Source organism: Corvus kubaryi, unplaced genomic scaffold (assembly GCF_017639235.1).
Source record: "Corvus kubaryi isolate FWS band 111438036 unplaced genomic scaffold, C.kubaryi_AGA036_p1.0 133, whole genome shotgun sequence".
Classification (NCBI taxonomy): domain Eukaryota; kingdom Metazoa; phylum Chordata; class Aves; order Passeriformes; family Corvidae; genus Corvus; species Corvus kubaryi.
The window spans coordinates 3038492-3063189 of NW_024580667.1; the positions used below are offsets into that span (position 1 = coordinate 3038492).

A 24698-nucleotide genomic window follows, 5' to 3' on the forward strand; every position below is an offset into this window, starting at 1 on the left:
GTCCAGAATGCCATAATACTACCAGCACCTCCTGCAGGTAAGAGGATTGCTGGGCAGAAAAAGAGAAATGAAAGTTGCTCAGGAGTAAAAGCAGAGGGAAAATTACCCTCACACTGCTCAAATCATCACAAAAAAGACTTGAGAACTGCTAATCTAGACTATCCATGAACCAGTAGATAGCTAAAGCTAATTGAGATGAATGTAATCCTCATTCTGCTTTGATGAGGAAAGAAAAGTTCCTTTGAGACAGACTTTTGCTCCATGTTCTTGAGGATTACAAATAAGAAAATACCTGTGTGTTTGAGTCAAGCCCAATTTATTTCAATTACACAGATTTCTTTCCCTTCAAGCTACAGAATAGTGTGACACCAAATTACCATACAGGTAATAGGGAGTTCAGGGTTTCACTCTGGGTCATAAGGGAGGGAAAAAAATCTTCCTTTGTGCACTGCTTTGTCCTTCACTATAAAGACAGAAGCCGAATGCACTTTGGAAACCAGGTCGGAATGAAATGCATCATCTAAAATTTTAATAAACTTTTTGTGTTCCTTGCTAAAGGGCACATAACACACCCATTATGTTCACTGCATCATCAAACTTCACTCTGTACTGATGAAAGAAAAACCCTGCTTTTGTTTCCAGAGTTCATTATCTAAAAAATCTCTCTATTTTTTTCCTCTCCTAACAAAACCCTTTCAGTGTGAAGCTCCAAGATGAAGTGATGCCTTGGAGGGGAAAGGAAAATTAAAGGTGTCACATTAGAGACTGCCTAAATAGGAAGAAGAGATGCTTAGCACTCAAACATTTCTGCTAGGAGCACCCTCAGTGTAATGCTGCTACTCACCCAGCCTTTAGAAATGCAAGGGGGAGGATTAAATGGAGCATTTAGTGAGGGTACTCAAGACCCCAGGGCAGGGGGTGCGGTTCTCCTTCCCAGAACAGCACAGGGGGACCTGACCAAGCCCCTCTCATTCCTCTTCACTCTCTTCGTTTGGGTTTGTCAGGCAGTGAAGCCTTTACATGGGGCCACCCCTCTACACAAATCTGGGGGCAGAGAGGACTAGGGGGGAAGGGTTAGGAAAACCTTACAGAAATTCAGAGATTTAGTGAAAACCGATAAAGTTAGTGAGAAAGAATATGAACAAACATGAAATACAATACAGAATCACGTGTCTGGCAGAAAAGCAATAAAAGCCTATTGACTCAGGGAGAATTCTGCGAATTTTTACAAAATTATCTGTGCCTGTTCCTGATAAGTGACAAAGCTTTGAAGACGGCCTTGAAGCACAGCTGGCTCTTTGATACAGCCAGTGGTTTCAGCCATGTGAACAAACTTCCTTTCACTACCCTTGATCACAGAACATTCACAATTCCATCCCATTCATAAAGAAATGCTTTTAAATATTTTATCCGATGCCTCTGAAGCTAAGACTTAATTAGTAACTTAAGCTCCACAGCATGAAGATACCTTAAAACCTGAAGGAATCATCTCCTTCACAACTCTCTGCCTTTTAATTCTTACAGACTCCAAAACACGGAGAAACACGTGTTTATTCTTGCATACAATTCCACTAACTGTGGATAAATACCTGCAGGACACTCTGTTACAGCCAGCAGTACCTGCTGCCTGTGACAGATCACACTGCACTAAAGATTAAAATGTTCAAATACAGACTAATATACAGTCAGCATCAAATAAAACAAAATACTGAGTTTTTTACCTTTCCTTATTTCTACAGTCTAAGATTGATGCTGAATTTTAGGTCTATAAATTTACCTGGCATGAAAATAATCACTGAAAATTTACAGATTATCAAGATGATGCAAAGTTTTAAATAATTACAATTAAATGTGTGCCACGGCACAAGCACTCGGTTTACAAATAAATAAAAAGCGGTCAAACAGTAAGTTTCCTCCAGAATTCAAGTCTTCAGAGTAATGAATAGGCTAAGTCTCAATTTTTACTTATTCCATTTACTGAAACAATGCACAATTCCACTGGAACATGTCTCCCTCGAGAGAGGAGACAGGTTTTGTAGTCTCCCTCTCTCCATACCAATTATTTTGATTTTGAAGCACCTGTTCATTAAAAATTGATACAGTCGTGAACATAAGACTTAAAAAAAATCCACAACAAAATAAATACTTATTGGTTACTTACTTTCAGCGTTAGACAAAGTGCAGGGGTTGCAGTCAATCAAAGCTAACTGAAAATGCTGGAAAGAAAAAAGAATTATTTGCTTTTTCAAACAAAGTAATACTAACACTTGGGCAAACTACTAAGAGTAAATCAATCTGTACTTGAAAATCAATACTGCATTTTACCATGTGTCTTAAAGAAAACAGTTTTCAATTTTTGTTCAACTGCTTACTAGAGGAGAGTAAATTTTTTTTATTGCCAACACTGCAATGCTTCTAGTAATTTAAGATGGCAACAGACACCTTCACAAAACAACTGGAGTAGCATCTGGAAGGATGAAGGCATCAAATGAATGGTCGAAACTGGAAGATCAAGTTTAAATCCACAGCTGGGACTGCAGACACACCAGCTCATAGCCTCATAGAGATTAATACTTAAGTTCTCAATCTATCTAGAAAAATAGAACACTATTCCTAAAAAATGAGTGAATTTTAAGTCTTTAAAAAACTGAACTCTTGTCAAGCATTTAATTCGAATACCTCTACATGAAAACATGAGTTCATAAGGAGTTCAGAAGTTCTCATATCCTCTCTTCCAGATGTTGAGAAAACTTCAGTTAAACATTAAAGCTTGTTTAATTTTCATCACTTTTCCTCAAGGAACATGAAAAATATCTTTTAAAACGTATCTGCATTCTTAGTTCTGAGGTAAGTTTTTCACTCTTCCATAAAGAAGGTCACAAAAGCAGAGCAATGAAGTCTGTCTGCAAGTGTCATGTTAATTCATTGATCACTATTGAGTTTGAGACCCAAGTGTTTTAAAATGAATGGAACAGGCATAGAAACTCCAGTGCCTCTGTTCCATAAACTTCCAAGAAAATCCCCACACGGTGTAAAATTTTGACTGACATATTAGTTCAACAGAGAATAAGGCCTAGGAATACAGAGCCCAGGAGTTACCCTGTGAAATACTACTGTTAATAAATACAATTATTTACAAAACACAGTGTCAGGTGATTTCTAACACACAAAACATGACTGACGCTTTAGTATGCTTTGTTTTCTTAGCTTAAAAAAGATAACTTAGCTCCAACTATTCAGGATGCCAAACTAGGTGGCACTGGGAGCCTACTGGTGTAGCTGGGAAGAAAAAAAATCTTTATCAATGGATATATGCAACACATTTTCAGTATTGTTGTATTCAGAGCTATTAGATGCTACTTAACTTTCCCCATGGTCATAATAACTCCTTGTGTACAGCATGTCTGTATAAAACCCATCTCTGACATTTGTAAGATTTTATCAGACCATCACATTTCCCAAAAACCGTAATTTTAGCAGGGACAAAAAATTAGAAAATTAATGTATTACCCATAACAAGACAAGAAGAATGCTGACACTCCCATGGGCTCTGACATACACTGATGCAGCTTCCTCCTCACTCAATTCATCATTATCATTTGTAACATATAACAGCATTTAAGAAATGAACCAAACTCAAGCCGAATAACAACACAAATTCATGATTTATAATGAACATTTTAGTAATATCCCCCCAGAAGAGAACACAAAAACCAATGGATTCACATTGTACAATAACATTTTAACCTTAGCGCAAGCATTAAATAATAGCTTACAAATATTAATTATTAGCTTATTTCTCTTCTGTGCCTGTTCCTTTCTCTACTGATCAGCAGGCAGACAACTTACAGTCTCCCCTCACTTACATTGCAATGCAGGTTGAGTGTCTCAGAGACATCCTTTAGTCTGTTACCATAGTGATTCTACTAAGCAGGCAACTTTAAAAAAAAACAAACCTAAATAAAAATAAAATGCTCTATCTTAAATTGCATTTTGCCTGCCAAAAGAAAAAAAAAGGCTCTGGCCTGTACAACTGAGTGTTACCAATCTAAAAGGTACAAAATCCTTCCTGTACAGATGTGTCATCTTGCACCATCACTTACAATTACTATGAAAAGATAAAGCAGAATGGAACAGATTTGCTCTCACCTAGCAGTGCCATTATAAAAAATAAGCAGATCTAAAGAGAAAAGATTGACAACTGTTCTGTAGCAGCTTTTCTGAAGGGTTATTGCAGTGAGACTCACTAAGTGAATGCAGGCAACCATATAAGAAAATCGAATCATTTTAATATATAAATATGCCAATAGTATCAAGTGCTATACAGTAAAAAAAAAAAAAGCAGAAATAATTCTCAGCAATGCCTCCTAAAAATTTAAACATTCACTGCTACAGTAGCCAACTTGTGAAATTCGAAATCCACATTATGAAAATTTTCTAAGTGTGGTAAATTTCTACTTGTACTGTTCAGTAATCTACGAACAGTAAAAAAATTGATAAACCAAAGCCAGTAATTACAGAAAAATACACCGTTAGCACTAGACAGTTATCACAATTAAAAGCAATACACAGAACCCCCAGAACCTTTCAAACCAAGAACCTCTGAAATGCACCTACACAAGCAAACCTACACCTCTTGCCGGATAAATAATACATAGCTCCCCGTTAAGTATTCAAAATCAGACAAAAAACCCCCATGCACGAATTCTAACACATCGACCTTGTCAGCCAAAAGCAGATCCACTAATCACAATTACCAGCACCACAAAATTAAAAAAATAGTAGTAATTTCCAACTTCCATTTCTGCAACCAACAGCAGCGGCTGGCAAACATCTGCACCCCTCTCAAATATTGCAGCACTGAGCTGGCTACTGCTGTGTGGAATAGTTGTTATGCAGGAGAGGCCGCTGCAGCTCAGAGACGACACACAATACCTCAAGGCAGACAGCAGTCTGTAGAAATTCAAATCCCCAGTAAGAGGATTTACCTAGAAGGCAGTGCTCTGAATGTTAAAAACTAACAGGCTCTCCTCAAGGGCTGCGGCTCAAGGCACAATCACAGAACCGTTTAGGTTAGAAAAGACCTTTAAGATCATCCAAGCCCTAAATCACCTTGATTTGTAGCCATCTGTAATTGCAGAGTTATCTACAGCCTATTCCATCTCCTCTAGAGCTCTTGACTTGCCCATGATTGTGGAAACAATTCTGAAGATAACCTTTCCAAGGATGAGAAGTACAGTGGATTCCATGTAAAGAGAACTGATGAAAGCACTAGGACTGGCAGTAAAGTAATCTGACACTGATTTAGGTAACTTAACATGCTTTCTCTCATAGAATCAACACTGATTCTTTACAATTTAAGAGGCAAGTACCCCAGGTTTTGTTGTTTCTTTAATCAATTAATGATAAAAGCAAAACGAACCCTTTTCTTTTCAGTGCGAGATTTTCAATACTGTCTCTGTTTACACCCAAACCTGAGACCTCAACATAGTGATTCTACTCCCTCCTCCTCTCCAGGGTGACATCAGCAAGTTTAATAGCTCTCGGCTCTGCATTTATTCAGCAAGCAAGGCAAGCCATCACCTGAAACCTGACAATCCTCACCGACTTACCATGAAGGAAAGCTCCATCATGACTCAGTAAAATTCTGTCAGGAGATGGCTTTTTCTGCCTATGTGACCTAGGTGTGATGCCCGTGTTGCTCAGAGCAGCTTTTGTTCAGATAAGTAGGACACGGAGAGCCTTGTGTAACCAGCCAGGGCAGAGTGCCAAGCCTCCATTTGCCAGGCATCTCTGGGACCAGGGGAGAGGGTCAGGAGAGGACAAGCTCCATGTGCTGCTACAGCAGCTCATCCTGCTGCTCTCCGCTGCTTTCTGAGTTCAGAACAAATTCAGCTTGCGAGATAAAGGTTTGCATAGTGTAAACACTCAGGTACTTTTTGTCCGACATTAAAAAAAAACCAACTTACAGACAGAGGAGAAAAAAACTGCTCGAGGACAGAAGGAACAAAGGCCACATATACATATAAACTGAATAGCAGCAGTGCGCTCTGAAAAATCCCTTGTTCTGACAAGCTCTAAGAGAAAAATTATTTTCAAACAGAAAGATCATACAAGCTGTATTTCTGCAAGCCAAAAAAGGGCTGCATTTGTATTTACTGACCAATATCTTACCTAGTGATTTTCATAAAGCTATCTCAACACTCACGTTTGTCTCCACATTTTATGCATTATTTCTGCAACATCAGAATTTAGCTATTCCTGTGCTAACAGCCTGAAAGACTGCCAGCAGCAACAAAATGCCACAGGGAAACGGGATGGCTGGGAGTCTGCCGCCACTGCCGCACCACCAGCACAGCCATGGAGCTGATCCGCCCGGAGCTGGGGTCGTTCCAGGACTCAGCCTCCAGCCCCCACAGCCGTCTAGACTGCATGGAAAGCACAGCTCAGTCCTTGCCGGCAACCTGTGGCTACACTGCGATGATTTCTGGTGCCCTGCTTGCCAAGCCTGCAGTTACAGTTACACCTAATAAAGCTGCATCAGTCCAGACCCAGATGCCTCTTATGGACAAGGTCCATGAATGAAGTGCACCAGAATGACTGAATATCCTGGGTTGGAAAGGACCCAAAAGGATCATCGAGTCCAACTCCTGGCCTTGCACAGCACCATCCCCGAGACTCACACCATGTGCCTGAGAGCGTTGTCCAAACACTCCTTGAGCTTTGCCAGGCTTGGTGCTGTGATCACTGCCCCGGGGAGCCTGTTCCAGGGCCCAACCACTCTTTGGGGAAAGAACCTTTTTCCTCATATCCAATCTAAACCTCCACTGACACAGCTTCAGGCCATTCCCTCAGGTCTTGTCACTGTCACCACAGAGAGGAGATCAGTGCCTGCCCTTCCTCTGCTCCTCACAAGGAACTTGTGACTGCACTGAGGTCTCCCCTCAGTCTCCTCCAGGCTGAACAGACCAAGTGCCCTCAGCTGCTCCTCACACGGCTTCCCCTCAAGACCCTTCACCATCCCCACTGCCCTCCTTTGGATACTCCCCAATAGCTTCATGTCTTTTTTATACTGTGGTGCCCAAAACTGTCCCCAGCACTCGAGGTGAGCCCCCCCCCAGTGCAGAGCAGAGCAGAGCAGAGCAGAGCAGGACAATCCCCTCCCTTGCCCGGCTGGCAATGCTGTGCCTGATGCCCCTCAGGTGAGGGATGTCCCTCCTGGCTGCCAGGGCACTGCTGGCTCACATTCAACTGGGCATCAACCAGGGCCCCCAGGCTCCTTTCCACAGCACTCCTCTCCACCATATCACTCCCCAGTCTGTCCATAAATCCTGGGTTGCTCCACCCAGCACCAATATCCTCAGCTTGAATGCTCAACTTCTGAATCAACTTTTCCTCTTCCCATGGTGTGGTCTTCCCCACCTCCCAAATGACCGAAGACACCACACAGCACGGCAATTCGATTTTAGCACTTACTCCTCTTTGTAATTGGGACATTTCTAAAATACACCTGTAATTCTCTTTTACAGGAATTAGTTAAAAACCCGAGTGAAACTAGGTAAGAGAGAACAAAAGAGAACACTCTGTAGGCCAGACATTGTGGTATCATTATCCACTGTCAAAACCAGTCACACTAATAACTCTCCTGCAGTTTCATTACAGTGCCATGCTGCATTAAAAAACTTCCACGGTTTTACTTCTTGTATGTGTCTTTCCACCACTGACATATGCAAACTACAAAGACTAAGAGAGAAATTTCAATCCCAAATGCTGCTTTCCATCCACTTACATTTTTATTGAAATTATATTTTGATCAATTTCATTTTGCTTTCCACAAAACACTTTCTGTGTGAAGTGCTTGAAATCTTGGATATCCAACTTGCAAAAGCCAAAGCCCTTCGCTTTGATTTTTACCTAAAAAAGCAGCTGTTTCTCATACAATTATAGACATAAAACCATACATAAGAAACTAAAACTTCTCATAAGCACATATACTTTGACTAGTTATTTTTAGTAATTAAAACACATTAAGGTTTCAATGTACAATGTTTAAAATTACTAATCTAAGCCCACATGAAAGATAACTAGGTGGTAAAAGAGCCCATGAAGGCTCAAAATCACAAATTTTCACTTTCCTAAATACTTGTTTACTTATTACTCAGAGAGAACATAAAAAATGAATGATATGTCTATAACAGCTATGTGCTGGCACATAATAGCTGCACTAGCTAAAAATATCTTTCATAAATATATATATATAAAGACAAATATTTGAATAAGTGATAGAAAAGTGTCTGACTATAAATAAGTACTTCAAGCCGTTCATTGGTACATCAGTATTTAATTTCTTTATATTTCATGCATATTCATAAAATTCATGCATGTTTTCCCAATAAATTTTAATTCTTTTGTAGCCTTTTTCTTATCCTAATATAAGCAGCATGTCTTAACATTATGAAAAAATGAGAATCTTTAGAAGAATAATTAAAAAATTAAAATTATATTTAAATTGATGATTTACGGGCAAGATGAAAGCATAAGCCTAAAGCAAACTACTAGAATAACTGTTTTGTGTGTAAAGAAGTAGGAAAAAATTCTGTAAGTGAAAGACAGTATTTCTACTAAAAGGCAGATAATTGGTAACATGAGAAATTTAGTTCTCATTCTTCTAACAGTTTTGTTACTGGGTACAGGGTGCACCTGTAATAAAACCAAGTAAAATTCCCAAAGCAAAACATTGCTTTGGTTGCTATAAACCAAGCTGCTGATGTCCAGCATTCCTACATTAAAAAAAAAACAACCCAAAAACCAAACAAAATCCAACAAAAACCACACAATCCCCCCCCCACCACAAATCTCCAAACAAAAGCAAACAAAGCTTCCCCTCATAAAACCAAATCCTCAGAAAATCTGCCCTCTGGCCCCCACTGTTCCTTCAATGTTATCAATCTAATAAATATAAAAAACAAAGATTTCTTTTTTCCCTGTAAGTATGAATTCTGTATTCAAAGGGCTTTCAGGATCATGGCTCTAATTCCCCACCAAAAACGCTACAAGACCTCAATGACACCAAGCAGGATGAGCACCAGAAGGGAGACTGGCTTCCCATAGCTGTCACTTGGTGCTCAGCTCCCAGATCTCAAAAGGCTCTGGAGCAGTATGTCATAGGGGAATGTCCTAGGAAATGCTCTTTGTAATCTTTAATTCCCACATATTTGCTAGAAATTGTTTAAGATTCAGTAATACTTCAGAGAACAACTGAGACACACATGTAAGACAAGATGATTACATACACTATGCCAAAGATGGAGGCCAAAACTGAAAAAATATATTCAATAAATAGGAAAATGACCAGGACAGAGAGTGACATGCCAGAAATAATGTGGCACGTACTCAGAAGTATGAATGTTTTTTCCAACTACATCTATCCAATGAATAAAAAGATACATTATATTCCTAGAGATCTTGCTTTATTTCCCTTTCAGATTATCACAGTGCCACCACACCTACCACCACTGAACACAGTATTCCTTGTGTCATTTGTAGGAAATGGTGAACAGGAAAGGAGCAGCAGGATGTAGTAAACTGTGAAAAAGTTGGACTGTGAGGTAAACCTTAGTAGCATGTTGTTGCTACAGTCATCAATTAAAAAAAAAAAATCCATCCCTCCAAGTCACTGCCAGCTCATTTTGGAATTAATTGTACTTTTCTGATGAATAGGGCAAATTCAGCTTTCACGTCTTGCCTCTGAAGGTAACACTGCCCCATCTGTCAGGTTACACAAGGACCATTCTCTTTTCAACCAGAAGGGATACTTTTTTGTTTCCTTAATGTAAGCCTGAAGGCCAAGTAATTTTCAACAGCACTGGTGTTGCAAGAGCTTATGGCAATGGGTAACAGAGAAAGTCAAGGGTTCTCATAGTAATTTGCAAGTCTTAACTGCAGAACAGGCAAAACCAGTAATTGATTTTGAAAAAACACTGGGAGTTGATTTTATGCTTGTTAAACAGCACTCTAGCAATTATCTTGATCATCAACATCTTAAAATAGTAAAAATTAATTTTGTGCTTAAATTGCTTACATAAAATACAGATGATTTATGTTAATGCTCTAAAATTGTGAAAAACATGGAATATATGACCTTCAGACTCCCATCTTCCCCCTTTGACTGAAGACTCTTACTGACAATGACTCTTACTGACAATGACTCATCTGTTGGCAATGGTTTATTCTTAGCAATTACAGACTTAACATGAATGTTTAAATACCATCAAAAACATTATGATATTTTGAAGTACTTTAATGCAACATTGGTACAATCTGTGAAATCCAGAGCAGTCACAAGCAAATACCAGATGAAAAGTTACTTCCACTTTCTGCCTCGGTGTGAACAGCGAGCTCAAACTGGGCAAAGAGCCCCAGGGAAAGAAAGGGTCTGTGCTCGAGGCCAGCCACTAGCAGGCTGGATCCCAACCCCCAAAAATTACCCTCTAAAATCCTGGATCTTTTTTAAAAGGTCCATAAAACCAAAGAAGGCACAAGACAACTTTGTCTTCTCATTGTTTTGGGTTTCTTATCTTTCTTTTGTTCAAAGATGAGATACTCTGTGTCTCAAGAGGACGAGACAGACATTGTCTTTCCCATCTTTCACACTCTTTCCTCACATCCCTTCCCCATTTTACTCTCCCCATGCTTGAGCATAACCAGTGCACCAGCATTTCACTTCGTTCTCTTCGCTAAGGAAGCATTTTCTGACTTGCCTCTAATACTCCTGTCACTCAGAGTTCTGGTTTACAATGTGATTTTTTTAAAATCACAGTCAGATTGGCTTTTAAAGAAGCTACAGTTCTGTTCTAGTCATCTCAATTGACACATTGTTATGTATAAACTGGTAAGTTTCAATCAGTAATACTTTGTTTTCAAGCAAAGTAGGTGTCTTTGGACTGTACCTTAAATCCACAGCTACACTGACCTGGAAACAGCTCAAGTGCTTGAGACCGAGTGGATTGTTCCACTGGATCTTTTCTTTTGTTCCTGTTATTCTTTACTAAGGATTGCAACCTCCGTAGCTAAGGAAGCAAACCAGAAACTCTGCTTCAGGTATCTCAGTTGGTAATTCCAGAGCAGTTTCTCATTACACTTTGAACCAGAGGGGTAAGACAGCTCTATCCCCTCCTTCCCATTCCATCAGCCTTGCACTGGATGTACCAACTGGGCAATCTCAAGCTCAGCTGGCTCAGATTTCTCATCCACCCTAGTCTGCAAATGGGGAAATGCAAAAAAATGAAAAATCACTCAATTCAATGTGGCTGAAGGTGCTGAATGATGTAATCAAGACTGCAAGGTGGAAAAGGAGACAAACTTCTAGGAACAACCTGCAGTTATATTGCTTTAAGAAAAACATGAAACCATCTTTAATGCAGACACCGATCCTGTTTCACCATCCTTTGAAGAGCATCCCTCTGCTGCAGGGTAACCTGCTTTTGTTGTGGCCATTTGTTTTCTTAAAGTGACTTAACCACATGCCACATAAAAGCACTGGAATCATGATAACTTTGCATTAAAAAAGATTAATTTCTTTCTGTTTTCAAAATACTATTTCTGTGTTTTTCCCATTTGTAGCTTGTGTTTTGAAAACTTGAAGTTTGGTATACTCAAAATCCTCATAGTGACTGATTTGTTTTGCAAAGTTGTGAACATCAAACACAAGAAATGATTTAGACTGAGTTACCATACTATTTATTTAAATACCTGATTCACTGACAGAATTGTATATTTTATGGCACAGAAGAAAAATGTTATCTATTTCTTGATCAATTTATATCAGGAACTAAAATCATAAAATTAAAATCAACTAGGTTGGGAAAGACCTTTAGGATCATTGAGTTTCTTCTACTACTTGATTACAAGATGACCACCTCCTTGTAAATTTTATCTTGTTTTGTCCCAACTTCTTTAAAAATAAAACCAAAAACATACTCAGCACTTCTTTTATACCACGAAATACCAAATCTGTGCCAAACTACAAGGAAATAGGATCACCCAAGCTCACACATAATCCCTTTCTCAACAGTGATCTACCTCTACCTCTCCTTGCTCTCTTTCACCATTCATTGCATGGAATCTTTTCTACTCCTTTACACGATTTCCAACTCCACCTGTTTCTGTAGGTGAAACCTTGGACTCTGGATGAAAAGGGAAACCTGGGGAGAGAACTGCTTCCCTCTATCACAAATACTGAAAGGAAAAATTGAGAGCAACATTCTACTCTTTCCCATCTTGAACAATGTGATTCTGACAACCCAAGAAAACAATCTGCCAAGAAAAGGAAGCAGTAAGAGTCTTGAAAACAAAACACTTATTATTTCCAGTAATTTTTAGGAAAGATTAATACGCAGAAATGTGTTTATAAATTACACTTAATTACAAAATTCTCAGTCCTGCAAGTGTGTTTCCCACCACACGCAACACCATTAAAAGAATACTTCCTTTTTCCAAGACACATAACAGCTAAATTTAGAGGCCAGGAAGGAAAGGACATATGGGTAAAGTAGAAAATGGAAAGAGGAAAAACATGGGCCAATGTGTTGAGTGGAGGGAGATAAAATGACAGATTACAATCAGAGACCAGAAAAGAATGTAAGTAGTAAGGAATATGAAGAAGTACGGAAGAAACAAAGTGCTGTATTACCACGAATCGTTTCCAACTGATTAGCCAGAAACTGTTGCCTTAGAAGCTGACTCTCAAGCCAGGACATGAATGAATAATTAACTGCTAGAAAAGTAACAATTATGTTAAAAAATGACATTATTTTGCATAAAAACTTTCTAGTTTACTAATTCCAAGAACTTCCAGTTTACAACAAGGAAGCTAGAGGGAAAAAACCAGAAATATAAAAATAAAATATAAAATAATCCAAACTGCTGGTTTTTTTTTTTTTTCCCCTTCAGCTTTAGGTACAACCTCAGTCTCTCCCAAAGTTCATTATTTTACCAAGAGCCCTACACCGAATTTTTGATCTGGAATGTAGCATCTCACACACCTCAAACCTATCCTCATTCTGTTTAGACTAGGACACTTCACACTAAAGCACTCCTATTTCTATAGCAGGTGTTCTGTGACTGCTCTGTGCTTATGCATTCCTTGCAGCTTTAAGATGCAACACATGACTTGTAAAGAATGTTAATTCAATTTGAAAGGACTTAAACCTACCTTTAAACTAGACTCATAGTCTGTGTTCACTTTGAACATAAGCCCAAGTCGCAAATGAATTTCCTTGGCTCGACAAAAGCTGGGATCAACATAAAGCGCCTCCTGAAATGCTTTAATTGCCCTGAAAGAAAAACACAGATTAAAAAATTATTTTTTACTGAACTATTACTTTATAATCAATGTTTTTTATATGGCTAACAAAGTGGATCAAAAAGCACTGTTACAGAAGAACATATTAAAATAATGGTTTACACGTAACGTTTTTGGTGAATGGCTTTTGATTCTTCAACGATTGGGTAATTATGAACTCTAGATATCCTGGTGTATTTGAAAGTCTAATCTTTTCTATTAATTTAGAGAAACTAATTTGCTGCATGAAGTACACTAACATATCTGATATTTCAGAAAAGATGACTCACAAATTAGTTACAAAATTAGTGCAACTTCACTAAGAACAGCCAGGTTGCTTTCGATTCCAGCAGAGCAGACCCCCCGAGGACAGCAGAACAGAAGGCCTTGGATAGATCACACACATCTTCTCCCACTGCACCTACTTGGTCCTTTTTCCTCTTTCTACTCCCTTTCCTAGCACCAGTGCCATGCAAGGACTCAAATAATACCAGTTGCTCCATTACTTCCAAATGGAGATATAAAAGCCTGCCATCTCCTCATGCAGTAACTTTCTTTCATATTCCCATGATGTGTGAAGACAGCTCTGATTCTATTTCCTTACCTTCAAATCCTCTCTCACTTGTCCCTGTCCATGATGGCACTGTACCAGATAAAACAGAAATGCCATCTAACAACTCCACCTTGGAGCAGAAACATAGAAGACTCTAAACAGGACTGTTTTGCCTCTCAGGCCACTGCATAAAACTAGGACAGCTGAAATGCAACTAAAAGATAATAGAATTAAAGTCACAGAGGAATTAAGAAGGAAGCTAAGAGTCATTGTTGCCTGAAATCCAATGACAGATTGAGACAAAATCCCTTCCCATATACCACTGGTCACACAACAAGAGCAACAGGAAGAACCAGCCTCACTGAGGGTAGATTTGAGCCCCTAGGCCAGGGAGCACAGTCCTATCTGCTGTCCCAGGAAACCCCACAGGTTGACACCAAGTGGCCAGGTGACAGGGCAGTCCAGCAAGAACTGGACCCGCTGTGGAGCAAGCAGCAGAGGGACGTGGGACAGGGATTAACTACAGTGCTTAAAATTACACTTTTTAGGCACATTGATTTAATTCCTACTCTCAAAGTGCAGTATTATTTAGAGGGACAAAAGGTTAGCAGATGCAGTGCAAAATTCAACAAATATTTTTCACAGACTTTTACTCACAACACACATAAATTATCATTTTTGAATCCTTCAGCAAAACAACTTCTGCTCTAAAATTCTTACAGGCTTTTGTCTCATCAAGGGCAAAGTAAACCAAAGGCACAGAACTTCCTCTAGACAATGCAACAACTGTATGTACCTAAAGCATTATTTGACTTCTTTAAACAGAACTTAAGAGCAGATAGGCTTAAAAAAAGTATTAAATTTTTATTGTGGAACTGATGCTTCCTCTATTACAATCCTTCAGAAAGGCTTGCCTTACCCAGTACCCTACTTTTCTGCCAACACATGGAAAATGAGCAAGTGAAGCGCTGAAGGGACAAACCTGCACCTGAGCTAAGCTCTCTCACATCTCATCTAAACTTCCCTGGAATCCTATGGTGATGGTGCTAAGTCACACACCTTGTATCTACACTGAATTCATAACAAACAAAGATCCCTGTCTCATAACAGTATGTTCATCTTCATCATCTACAAAAACAGTGATCAAACTGAAAAGCCAAAGACTGGACTGACCACTAAATATCAGCACATATTTTAAGCTAGGCTTTTGCTATGCCAGAAGATAGATCCTATTACTGTGTATTTGCATTTCTTGTCTTAACTCTAAAATGGACACTAGGTATGTTAGCCACTGGTATTGAAAATCCATTACTCGTATCTTGTTTAAAGACAATATCCCAAAAAAGGAGAAAACCACTGTCTATGATTCCAATCAAAGAGAAGACAAAAATCAGGAATAAAGACAGCAGTTCCACAGCACATCACAGAGTGCAACCACGCTAACAGACACTCTGTAAACTTAATGTTCTTATTTAGCTATCCTTGGTCAGAAAACAGTATTTCCATATTTCCCCTATGTCACATCCCCATTGAAAAGATCATCAAAAAGTGGATTTCTAAAAAAGCTTAAGAGAATCTGAGAGTGACAAAAATACTTCTGTTGTCTCTTGCTTACAGAACTGGAAATGTTTTTCATTGCCACAGTTGAGCAGTGGAGTTAAACAAAGCCACAAGTATAACAAAAAGCTTTCAAGGACAGTTTCGAAATTTAGTTTGAATGTATACTGTCTTTTATTCAAAAAACCAAGAATGTTGCCTACCCCAGTCTTTCAGAGGAGCACAGCACTTAAAAACCAGTAAATTATCATCAGTGGACAACATGGAAGACTGTGTCACATTTAGCACAGAAACTCCTCCAAGCTTTGTGTAAGGTTTATCTCTGTGCAGACTAAACTAAGTAAAAAATCAAATTTTACCTTCTACTTAACTCTAATAATTCCATATTGGTTTTACAATTTGTAGTTCTTCCAGGATGACAAGCATGACTAATAACAAATAGAAATTACTTCCACCACTGCGATAAGGGGCATCATCAAAATTTCCCCAATGAAGTGATCTGAAACAGCATTTTGAACAGTTTTTACCATTGGTAGGTACTCATGTCTAATTCAATAACTTATAGCCTCATTTAAATACTCAGTAGAGTTTTTACAGAATAAAATACTCAAGCTCTGAAAAGGTATTTATTTATTAACTCTTACAGACAGACAAGCAATTTTACATCACAGCTGAATTAGTATTGATGTAATTTTGCCTGCAGGAAACATTTAAATAAAATAGCAACGTGCTCACATTACAGGACACACCAAGAACATGGACTACAGCAAAATCCTCTGCCTGCTTTCCACTGCCATGCCCAGAGGTCCAGACTCATTCCCTTACTATCAAACAGGAGAACATCTGCAGCAGCACTGACACCCATTTCAGAGTTGGGCCTTCCAGACACAGCAGGAGGAGTCACTTGACTCTTGTATAGATCTCAGTTTACTCTCAAACATCTCTAACTCCATTTCTGTTCTCTGTCCAACCCTACACCCAGAAAGATGTGGGTCTAGAGGATCCAAGGCATCCAAATTACCCAGATGTTTTCCCTCAAAGCTCTTGTATGGCTTGACCAAAACCAGAAGTGCAGATACAGCCCAACAGCTGGATGAGTCCAACAGCTTCCTTCAGGGATGATGGCACAGAGCCTTCCCCGCGTCAGTTGTGAGTCTCCACCACTAATTAACTGCCCCTCATGCACAGACAGAACTTCTCATCTCACTCCTTCAGCAGACTAAACACACACCAGTCCAAAGGAAAAATTATCAAATGAAAGGCCAGGAGCTCTCACACTGTGGAAATAAATGACAGTCATCTGAATTCTGCAAGAGACAACTTTCCTTTTGTTCTCTGATGATACTGACACCTGCATGGTGAGACACGACTCTGGTTGAGTCTACTAGAATTTATTAAAATTAAATAAGGATCTTCTCCAAGAATGAGGGCATTTCTCTTAACAGGCAGGAAAGGCTATTCTAACTCTCAACAAAATGGGAAAGCAGGACTGGAAAACAGGCACTACAGAGGATGAAAAGCACCTCTGGACTTTTATTTTACACAGCACTGCTACAGCAATTCAGGAAAAATAAAAATGACATCTCCAAATCAAGACTGCCAGAATCAATACTGCAGCTATTGTCCCACCCACTAATCTATACAACAATGCCTACCATTATGAAAGTGAAGAAACCAGGTGAATAATAATTAATAGATGATTATATTAAACATTTAGTGAATTCTCATAAGACTTTTATTGGATGGTTTTGCTTGAATAGACTGTGAATAAAATCAGCTTTTTACTAGGCAAAAGAATGTAATAAAAGAGCATCAATTTAACTATTCAGAAGTTATCACTTTTGTTCGTTTCAAACAAAACCCATGAAAATCAGAATGACTGTACAAAACGAAAGAACCCAACATTATTCTAATATGTCACCTGATGCAGCTGGAGTGAAACTTTCTTTTTCTTATTCTTACCCTCTTTCAATTTTCTGACCACCTATTCTAAGCCTCACATCACTTCACAGCCTCACTTCTGAAAGTGATGTGAGGCTATGATGGACAAATTTCTATGTGAAACTCAGAATCACAGTTTGAACATAAACAAAATGTACATACACAGCAGTAGTCAGGACACTGTAGTTTATGAAACACTTTTAGAGTCTTTAGCTACAACTCTTCTGTCCATAGGACTGCAACAGTTGAATGGCAAAATATTTTGAGCAGCAAAGTCTTTAAACATTTCTCTAGAACAGCAGCTGGGAGTAGTTTTTTTTCCTAGCATTAGCAGAGTTTTCATCAGTCCAAGACTAGTTTGCTGTGCAATCACAGCAAGATATGATGACAAAAAGAAAGTTAACTGCCCACTTCATTACTGGTTAATTACTAGGAGCACATGTACTCTACATGTATATTCCCATTTTATATACCTGAAAAATACATATATATAGACCCAGCCACTGGAAACCTGAGAAATATTTGACAAAGCAGTATCTACAGACTGTGTGTTTAAATTCTTAGAGGTCTCCACTTGGCAGTGTTCATTCCTACACATCCCACTACACACTTGACTTTTTGTGTGGAGCAACCCAGTCAGAAGCAGAGATGGTGGTTCTAGGTATCTTTATAACTAGAGGTTGAACAGATGATGACAGTGCTTCTGCTTTGGGAAGGATCAGGGAGTAGAAGGGTCAGGGAGTTCCACTCAGGGATGATGGATTTTCCCCAGGCAGTCTTTACTCATGATGGAGGTGAGGAAAAGAGTCTGGATCATCTCTTGAAGGTCTTTGGCTTTTTTCAGGGTCAATGCTAAAGGATTGAGTTTTCTGGAACACTCAACTTCTACAGCTGGTAAGGAATCCCTAGACTGAGTAGCCTCAGGACAAAGAGCCCAAATGGAGCAAGAGAGGTGAGTGACCTCTGTCTCCTGTCAGGTGTTTCTGAGGAACCCAGTGGCTTTCTCACTGACACTGTCCAGCAATTTGCAACACCACTGCAAACGCTGCAAGCTGGCCTTGGAGCACCACAGTTGGTACACTGGGATCCACAGGGTGTTCAGGACACAATGTCAGAGCCTGGGCTCCATCTTTTCATCTTGATGGAAGTCAGTGGAATCACCAGATGATAAACCAGTCAGGCTCAGAATCCTCACTGAAGTGAAGAGAAAATCTGGTATCCAAGCCACTACAGCTGGGTGCAGGTATTGCACAGAAATGAAGGGTAGCCTTGGACTAACTACTGAAATTCTTTAATGTACAATCTAAGAGACAACTACAGAGGGCATGAAATTACTCAAGTTATGTGAATATCTCATTCTACTGGTTTTCTACTCTAACTCAGAAACAGGGAAACAACAGTGAAAATGAACCAACCAGTTACTGCTTCATGACAAATGGTGTAAAAGAAGGGAGTATCAAAATTTCAAATCCATAAGATCTGTTTTACTGTGCTCGACTCAACTTATGGAGGTGATCCCTTATGGCACACCTTACTATAATAATTGTGTGAAATAGGTTTGGTCTGACAACACTATTGCAACACTTGTATATATGTTGAGGACTTTTAATTCTTACATGAACAGTAAAACAAAATCCCCAACATAAAATAATGTAACAGCTAAGATTTGTACTTAAAATAATGCTGCAATGCTGTTCTAGTATATAAAAATGTGTACAATATTAAATTACAGTGAGCTGCATTATGTGTCTTGGAGCCAATCCAACACATCTTTTCATGAAAGCTGGAAAACTTTAAAAATAGTGTAAAGTATATGAACAAGAATTCTAAAGCTGATCTCATTCCCACTTGCCTTTTTTATTATCCCTGTTTATATGAGACGTGAAAAAAACTCAAGCACTTCTTACCCCTTCCTTTTAGGAGGACTATGTACTTCCCTCTTGTTAAAATCTCTGAATATCTAAAATGGTGGTGTTGGAAAAAAACTCAGTTCATGGATGAAGCAGGGTAACTAAACCACCTTAAAAAGTCTTGAGGTCTTCTCTGCCTGCTAGAAATATAAAGATCTGTGTCCCCTATGACCATAAACAGATGGAATAAATGCAGCAGGAAGACAGATTAGCATTTCACTCTGAAAGAAGATTCTCCTGGCAATCTGCTGGAGTTCTGTGGAGGATTAAAGTCTTCAAAGAAGAACACCTATTGTAAATGGCTGGCTATAATCTCAAAGTTGATTGTGATCTTGTCACACCTAAACACCAACAACCCACATCCCTCTGCTCTTTTACCCAAGAAATCACAGAAAAGGGGGAAGAAAAGCACTCAAAGTGATTAAAATTCAGAATTGCTAACAAGTAAGTTTTTACCTACATTAGATTTTTGTCCTTTAAAAACTGTATGCAATATTTTAATGATACACAATGTCCTTAGCACCACACTATACATAACTTTGTTGCATGAATGAAATGGAAAATACAATTATTCTACTCAACCTTAACATAAGCTCTGTGTGCAGTTCTGTAAGTTAGGGCATCAGCTTACACTCATGTTGTCAACAAGTGAAGAAAAATCTGAATTAATTCAAAGCCCTAATTTATTAATACTAAATAGCATGATCTGCTGATGGCAAAAATTTATGTTGAACAGGTGGCTTTTCAAAAATTAATTACTCTAAATCTAACTGCTTTGTCTTATTTATCTTACAGTTTATCTACCATTTTCACAGTGCAAACTATAACAAGATACAGCTTGTAAGAAATGGTGCACAAAATACTTTTGAATGCTGAAGGATGAAGACAAGATTGCATAACAACTAGAATGTTCTGAAACTTGGTAAAATTCAACCAAGACTCATCACAATCTTAAGAAACAGTGGATTCTCAGGATTTCTGAAAACTTTTCTATTCTTTTCTTGATAATTAGAATGCAATATAATTGTTAGCACATGGCATTCATTTCACCACTATCAATAAAGCAAGCAGTAAGCTGCAAGATAAAATAATCCATGTTTTGAGTTCATGATTTAACCAGCTTATTTTAATCTGAAGAATAAAAGTTTATGTACATTATCCTGAGGAAAACATAAATCTTTTGCCTTACAGATACACAGAAACAATTTAAGGAGAGGTGGGGGGAGAAATCCTGCTCCATTGTTCCCAACCTTCAGTCGGTGGTCCCTCACTGCATCCGTAACTGCTGTCAGGATTAGTTCAGTAACACAAGGGAACTTTTTAGTAATCAATCAAGTAGTAAAGTCACACTTACTGTGCTAACAGTCCACACTGAGTGGTAAAAGCACTGACCTAAACACTGCAGCTTTCTGACTTCTTCCCCATAAATTATCTCCATAGGAATAAACACCAATGAAAGTCTGAGGACCTTTCAACAGGACCCCAGTGACTGAGTCCATTCCATTTACCACTCTCACCACTGATAAAGCCAAACCAAAACCCCAACTGAAAACCAACCCCCACCACACCCAGCAGAAGCCCTGCTACATCCCGTAAGCCCTGACACAAATTACAACTGTTTTAACCCTGAGTTTTTACACCAGATTTAAACACCCCGATTCCATGAGAGCCTATTGCTTCTCACATCCAAACCCCACACCTGATGCAGCTCTGTCAAAATTTCTGTCTACCAAGCAAAATGTAAACAAGCCCACTTTGCCACCTCTTTTCCAAGCAGGGTTTCTGTAAACAGGCTTTCCAACAAACCCAGGCCACAGGTTATCAATAACAACAATTCCCAAAAGCCTCTTGAGTCCTTCTGCTCCATCCCCACTGCTGAACTGTATTACAGGGAGCTCAAATTCTTCTCCTGGAAGTGCCTTCCTTTTCGAGGCACTGCTGTGGCTGCCCCAAGTGTGTTACAGTAAGCAGACAGTGATTCAGGACAGTAACACCTGCAAACATCCTATCTGTAATAAAATCAATACTGAACTATTGTACATTCACACTGAACTGAGGATGAAATAATCACACTTCGATGGGACAGCACACAATACTGACACTGTCAGCTTATTCCAACTTACCATTGAAAGGCATTGTAATGGAAGTAGACCAAACCAAGGCCATATAAAAAGGCAGCATTCTGTAAAGGAAAGAAACAATGTTTAAAACCCAGATAAGAGTGAGTTTCCAATATTTTATCCATCCTTTGACATTGTATTTCCATTATAAGATAAATGTATTTAACACTCACCTTGAGTAGGAAGAGGCAAAAAGAAGGAATGAAAAGATACACAGACACTTAAAAAAAAAAAAAAAGTGGTTCTCCATGGTCACAAAAAAAAGGGGCTATTTTGGAGAGTAACAACAATATTTAAGTACTTTTACATCAGAGAAACCAATGTGCTCTGTTCTACTTGTACAACAGCAGGGAAGGAAATGATGAAGTAGAAATCTTTGGTAATTTAATATAATGAAAAAAATAATTTATGACCAAGCAACATTTCATAGTCACAGTAATTTATACTCACATAAAAGAAAACAAAGCTACACACTCTAATTTCAGTGTCTAATGTAGAACATTAATTAAATGAATCTGAAAATATGCTTAAGGAGATTTCATTTTTCTGAATACCAAAAAATACAGACCATGAACTTCAAACCTATGACAATCATATTTCTTCATCATTAATCCAATTTCTATCTCCTATCCCCCTATTTGCAGAAGGGAAAAACTAAACCAAAACCAGAAAAACCATTTCCTTCCTGGAAACCCATTTTCCCTCAATCTTCTTTTCACATAAACCATGATTTACTTCTAAAGTGAAATCATTAACAATATTTAATCAATGTTTAACTATCCAGTTCCACAAATAATTATTAAATATATCCTAAATTAGAAAAAATAAACAAATTGCTTTTTCTTTTGCAAAGTTATGCCATAGCACATTTGTTTTTTATTGAGCAGAACTATTCCATTATTTACAGGAGACATTGTACATGCTGCCTAAGACATATTTTTAGGCTTTTCTCATATATAATTCTTATTCTGAGAGACCAGGTATACATCCCAAAGCTCTGACACATGGATAAGAGCTGGAATTTCAATTGCTGAAGACTGCACTTCAAGATAATCTCTCTGCCACTTGCATGCAGTTCTTAACAAGTCAAATTTCTAAGGAGTTCCACAAAAGGAATCCTAATTATGACCTCAATCCAATTCAAATATAAAAGTTAACAAAGTTTCTCCTACAAAATAACTGGTAACCAGAAGACAATTCAAAGAGCAGCATTCATCAGAAACAGGATCCAATATGACAATTTCATTATCCCTCATTTGCATCTTCTAAATGCAAATTAAGACCGGGGAAATGTCAAAGATTCCTTCATGAAGGCAGCTGGATCATAGCTTCAGCAATGGACAGCTTCCAGGAAAATGCTGTGGTTTGACCAGATACTACAGCAATCAGAACACTGGAAGATGTTAAGAGGAGGAGTGGAGAGGGAAGTGCATAAACAATAGAAGAGGTCACTTTAATACTACCAGAAACCCACATTCCTGTTTAATTGAACAAAAGCCCAACACCGACATCATAAAGACAAAAGATCTCCAATTCCCTACTCCATCTTGTTTCCACGTTCCAAGTATGCTCTGGCAGCAAGAGACCAGGAAGAAGGCAAGCTCAAAAGTGGAGCACACGTAATGCCCTGACTGGAAAGTCATTTTAAATGAATAAGTAAGACAGATTTTCATGTCTGCAACATGGAAGCCTACAAAATACAGCATGTCAGTAGCCTTCACTGTCTTCAGGTCAGCTCATCTGTAAGACAGAATTTAACAAAACTGTCTAGTGTCCCCCTCTGATATTCTGAATCTCAATCAAGTTTCGATCACTGTAGAGATTGAGATTAACAGTGATCACAAAAATCCTTCATCGCCACACTGCAAAATTCAAACAGAAATATGCTGGACAACTAAAAACTCTTCAATTTGCAAAGAATTACTTCCTCTTATGAAACTATTAGAATTCACAGTCCAAGAAAGTTAGAGGTTCAGAAAAATCTCCCTGATATTTTGATGCTAAGGGTTAACAATAACCAACTTTCAAGGCACAACAGAACCAAGATGCAAGCTATTTGTCAAAATGTAATTTATTTATCAAGTTCACATAAAGCTTTCAGATGGTCCTCACAGCACTACAAATAAACCATTACTGTTCTGTCCTTTGTTCTGTGACTGGTTTTACCGTTTTTTTTCCTCATTCTCCTTTGGCCTTAAGTCTTTTGAGACTGACCTTAAAAACATCTTAAACTGCTGCTCTCTTCTCAATAAAAAACAGGGCAAGATTTAATATTTGTACCAGTAATACTTCACTTCAAATGTAAAGGTGCAAATTCTGAATTGTCAGTATGAATCATGAATTTACCTGTTCTGAAATGCTATAGCTCTAACCATACATATCACCATTATTACTGCCTGTTGATAATCTTAAAACCAATCTAATAAACTAATATTAAAACGTATCTTTTAAACTGCATTTGAAGACAGACGGGAGTTTCACAAGGACTGGAAGGAAGGAATGTATGGCTGTACTCTCCCACAAATAATTCAAGGCAAGATACACATAAAGTTCATTGCTTTTGCAGAATACCATCAAGTTCAACATGCAGTCAAAGTTCCTACTGGCAATAGCCAATATGAAATGTTACCACAGCTTAATGCAGATCAGGACCAAGTGTGATCATTACACAAATCTTCATCTACAAAATGCCTTCTTATAAATCATAAGATTCTGTGATTCTATTTACTAGGGACACAATCCATCTTAAGAAATCAGTTTTCCGTTTCCTCTATTAGTTCTGACAAGTTTCTCAAAGAATATCCATTCCATGTGTTCCAGTAAAGATTACTCCTGTGATTTAGTCCCTGCTATAAATAGCTGTTGAGGTAGAATTTAAGGCCTATTTTTTCCCTCTAAACATTTTTCATTGAGAAGCAGAAAACAAAATTATCTTAGTACCGTCCCTTCCTTGAACTTTCTAACAACCCTCAAAATTTATGAAAATCTCATGCTAGCAAAAAGTATTCTCTGGCTACTAACTTCTAATTTCATTTTTTTTATCAGATACCTCTTTTCACTAAAATCTTGAGTGAAAAAAAGATACAAACCCAAACAGACTATGCCTCAAATTTGAAGCTGAATGCTTGGGTTTTTTTCGTTCTACAGCCATGCTACCAAATAGCAGATAAACTAGAATGCTATTTCCAAGCTGGCATCATTTACATTTTCTTTGAACTACCAAAAAAATGTTAAAATGTTTCATACCAACCACTAGATGGCTCAAATACTTCTTT

The 24698-nt window shown here is 38.3% G+C and overlaps 1 protein-coding gene across 20 annotated transcripts in view; it reads right to left on the reverse strand.

Annotated features, from left to right (window-relative positions):
* KDM6A (lysine demethylase 6A) overlaps positions 1 to 24698 on the reverse strand; it is a 151896-nt gene that overhangs the window by 57419 nt on the left and 69779 nt on the right. For 15 of the 20 annotated variants that reach the window (XM_042034348.1, XM_042034447.1, XM_042034403.1 and 12 more), the window contains exons 5-7: positions 21427 to 21485; positions 13214 to 13334; positions 2162 to 2216 (exon numbers count right to left, since the gene is read on the reverse strand). In XM_042034348.1, the coding sequence (XP_041890282.1) occupies positions 2162 to 2216; positions 13214 to 13334; positions 21427 to 21485 (235 nt within the window). Of the gene's footprint in view, positions 1 to 2161; positions 2217 to 3510; positions 3777 to 3866; positions 4853 to 5612; positions 5634 to 13213; positions 13335 to 21426; positions 21486 to 24698 lie in introns of those variants that run through there. The other 5 variants (XM_042034469.1, XM_042034461.1, XM_042034478.1 and 2 more) reach the window with 5 other exon arrangements.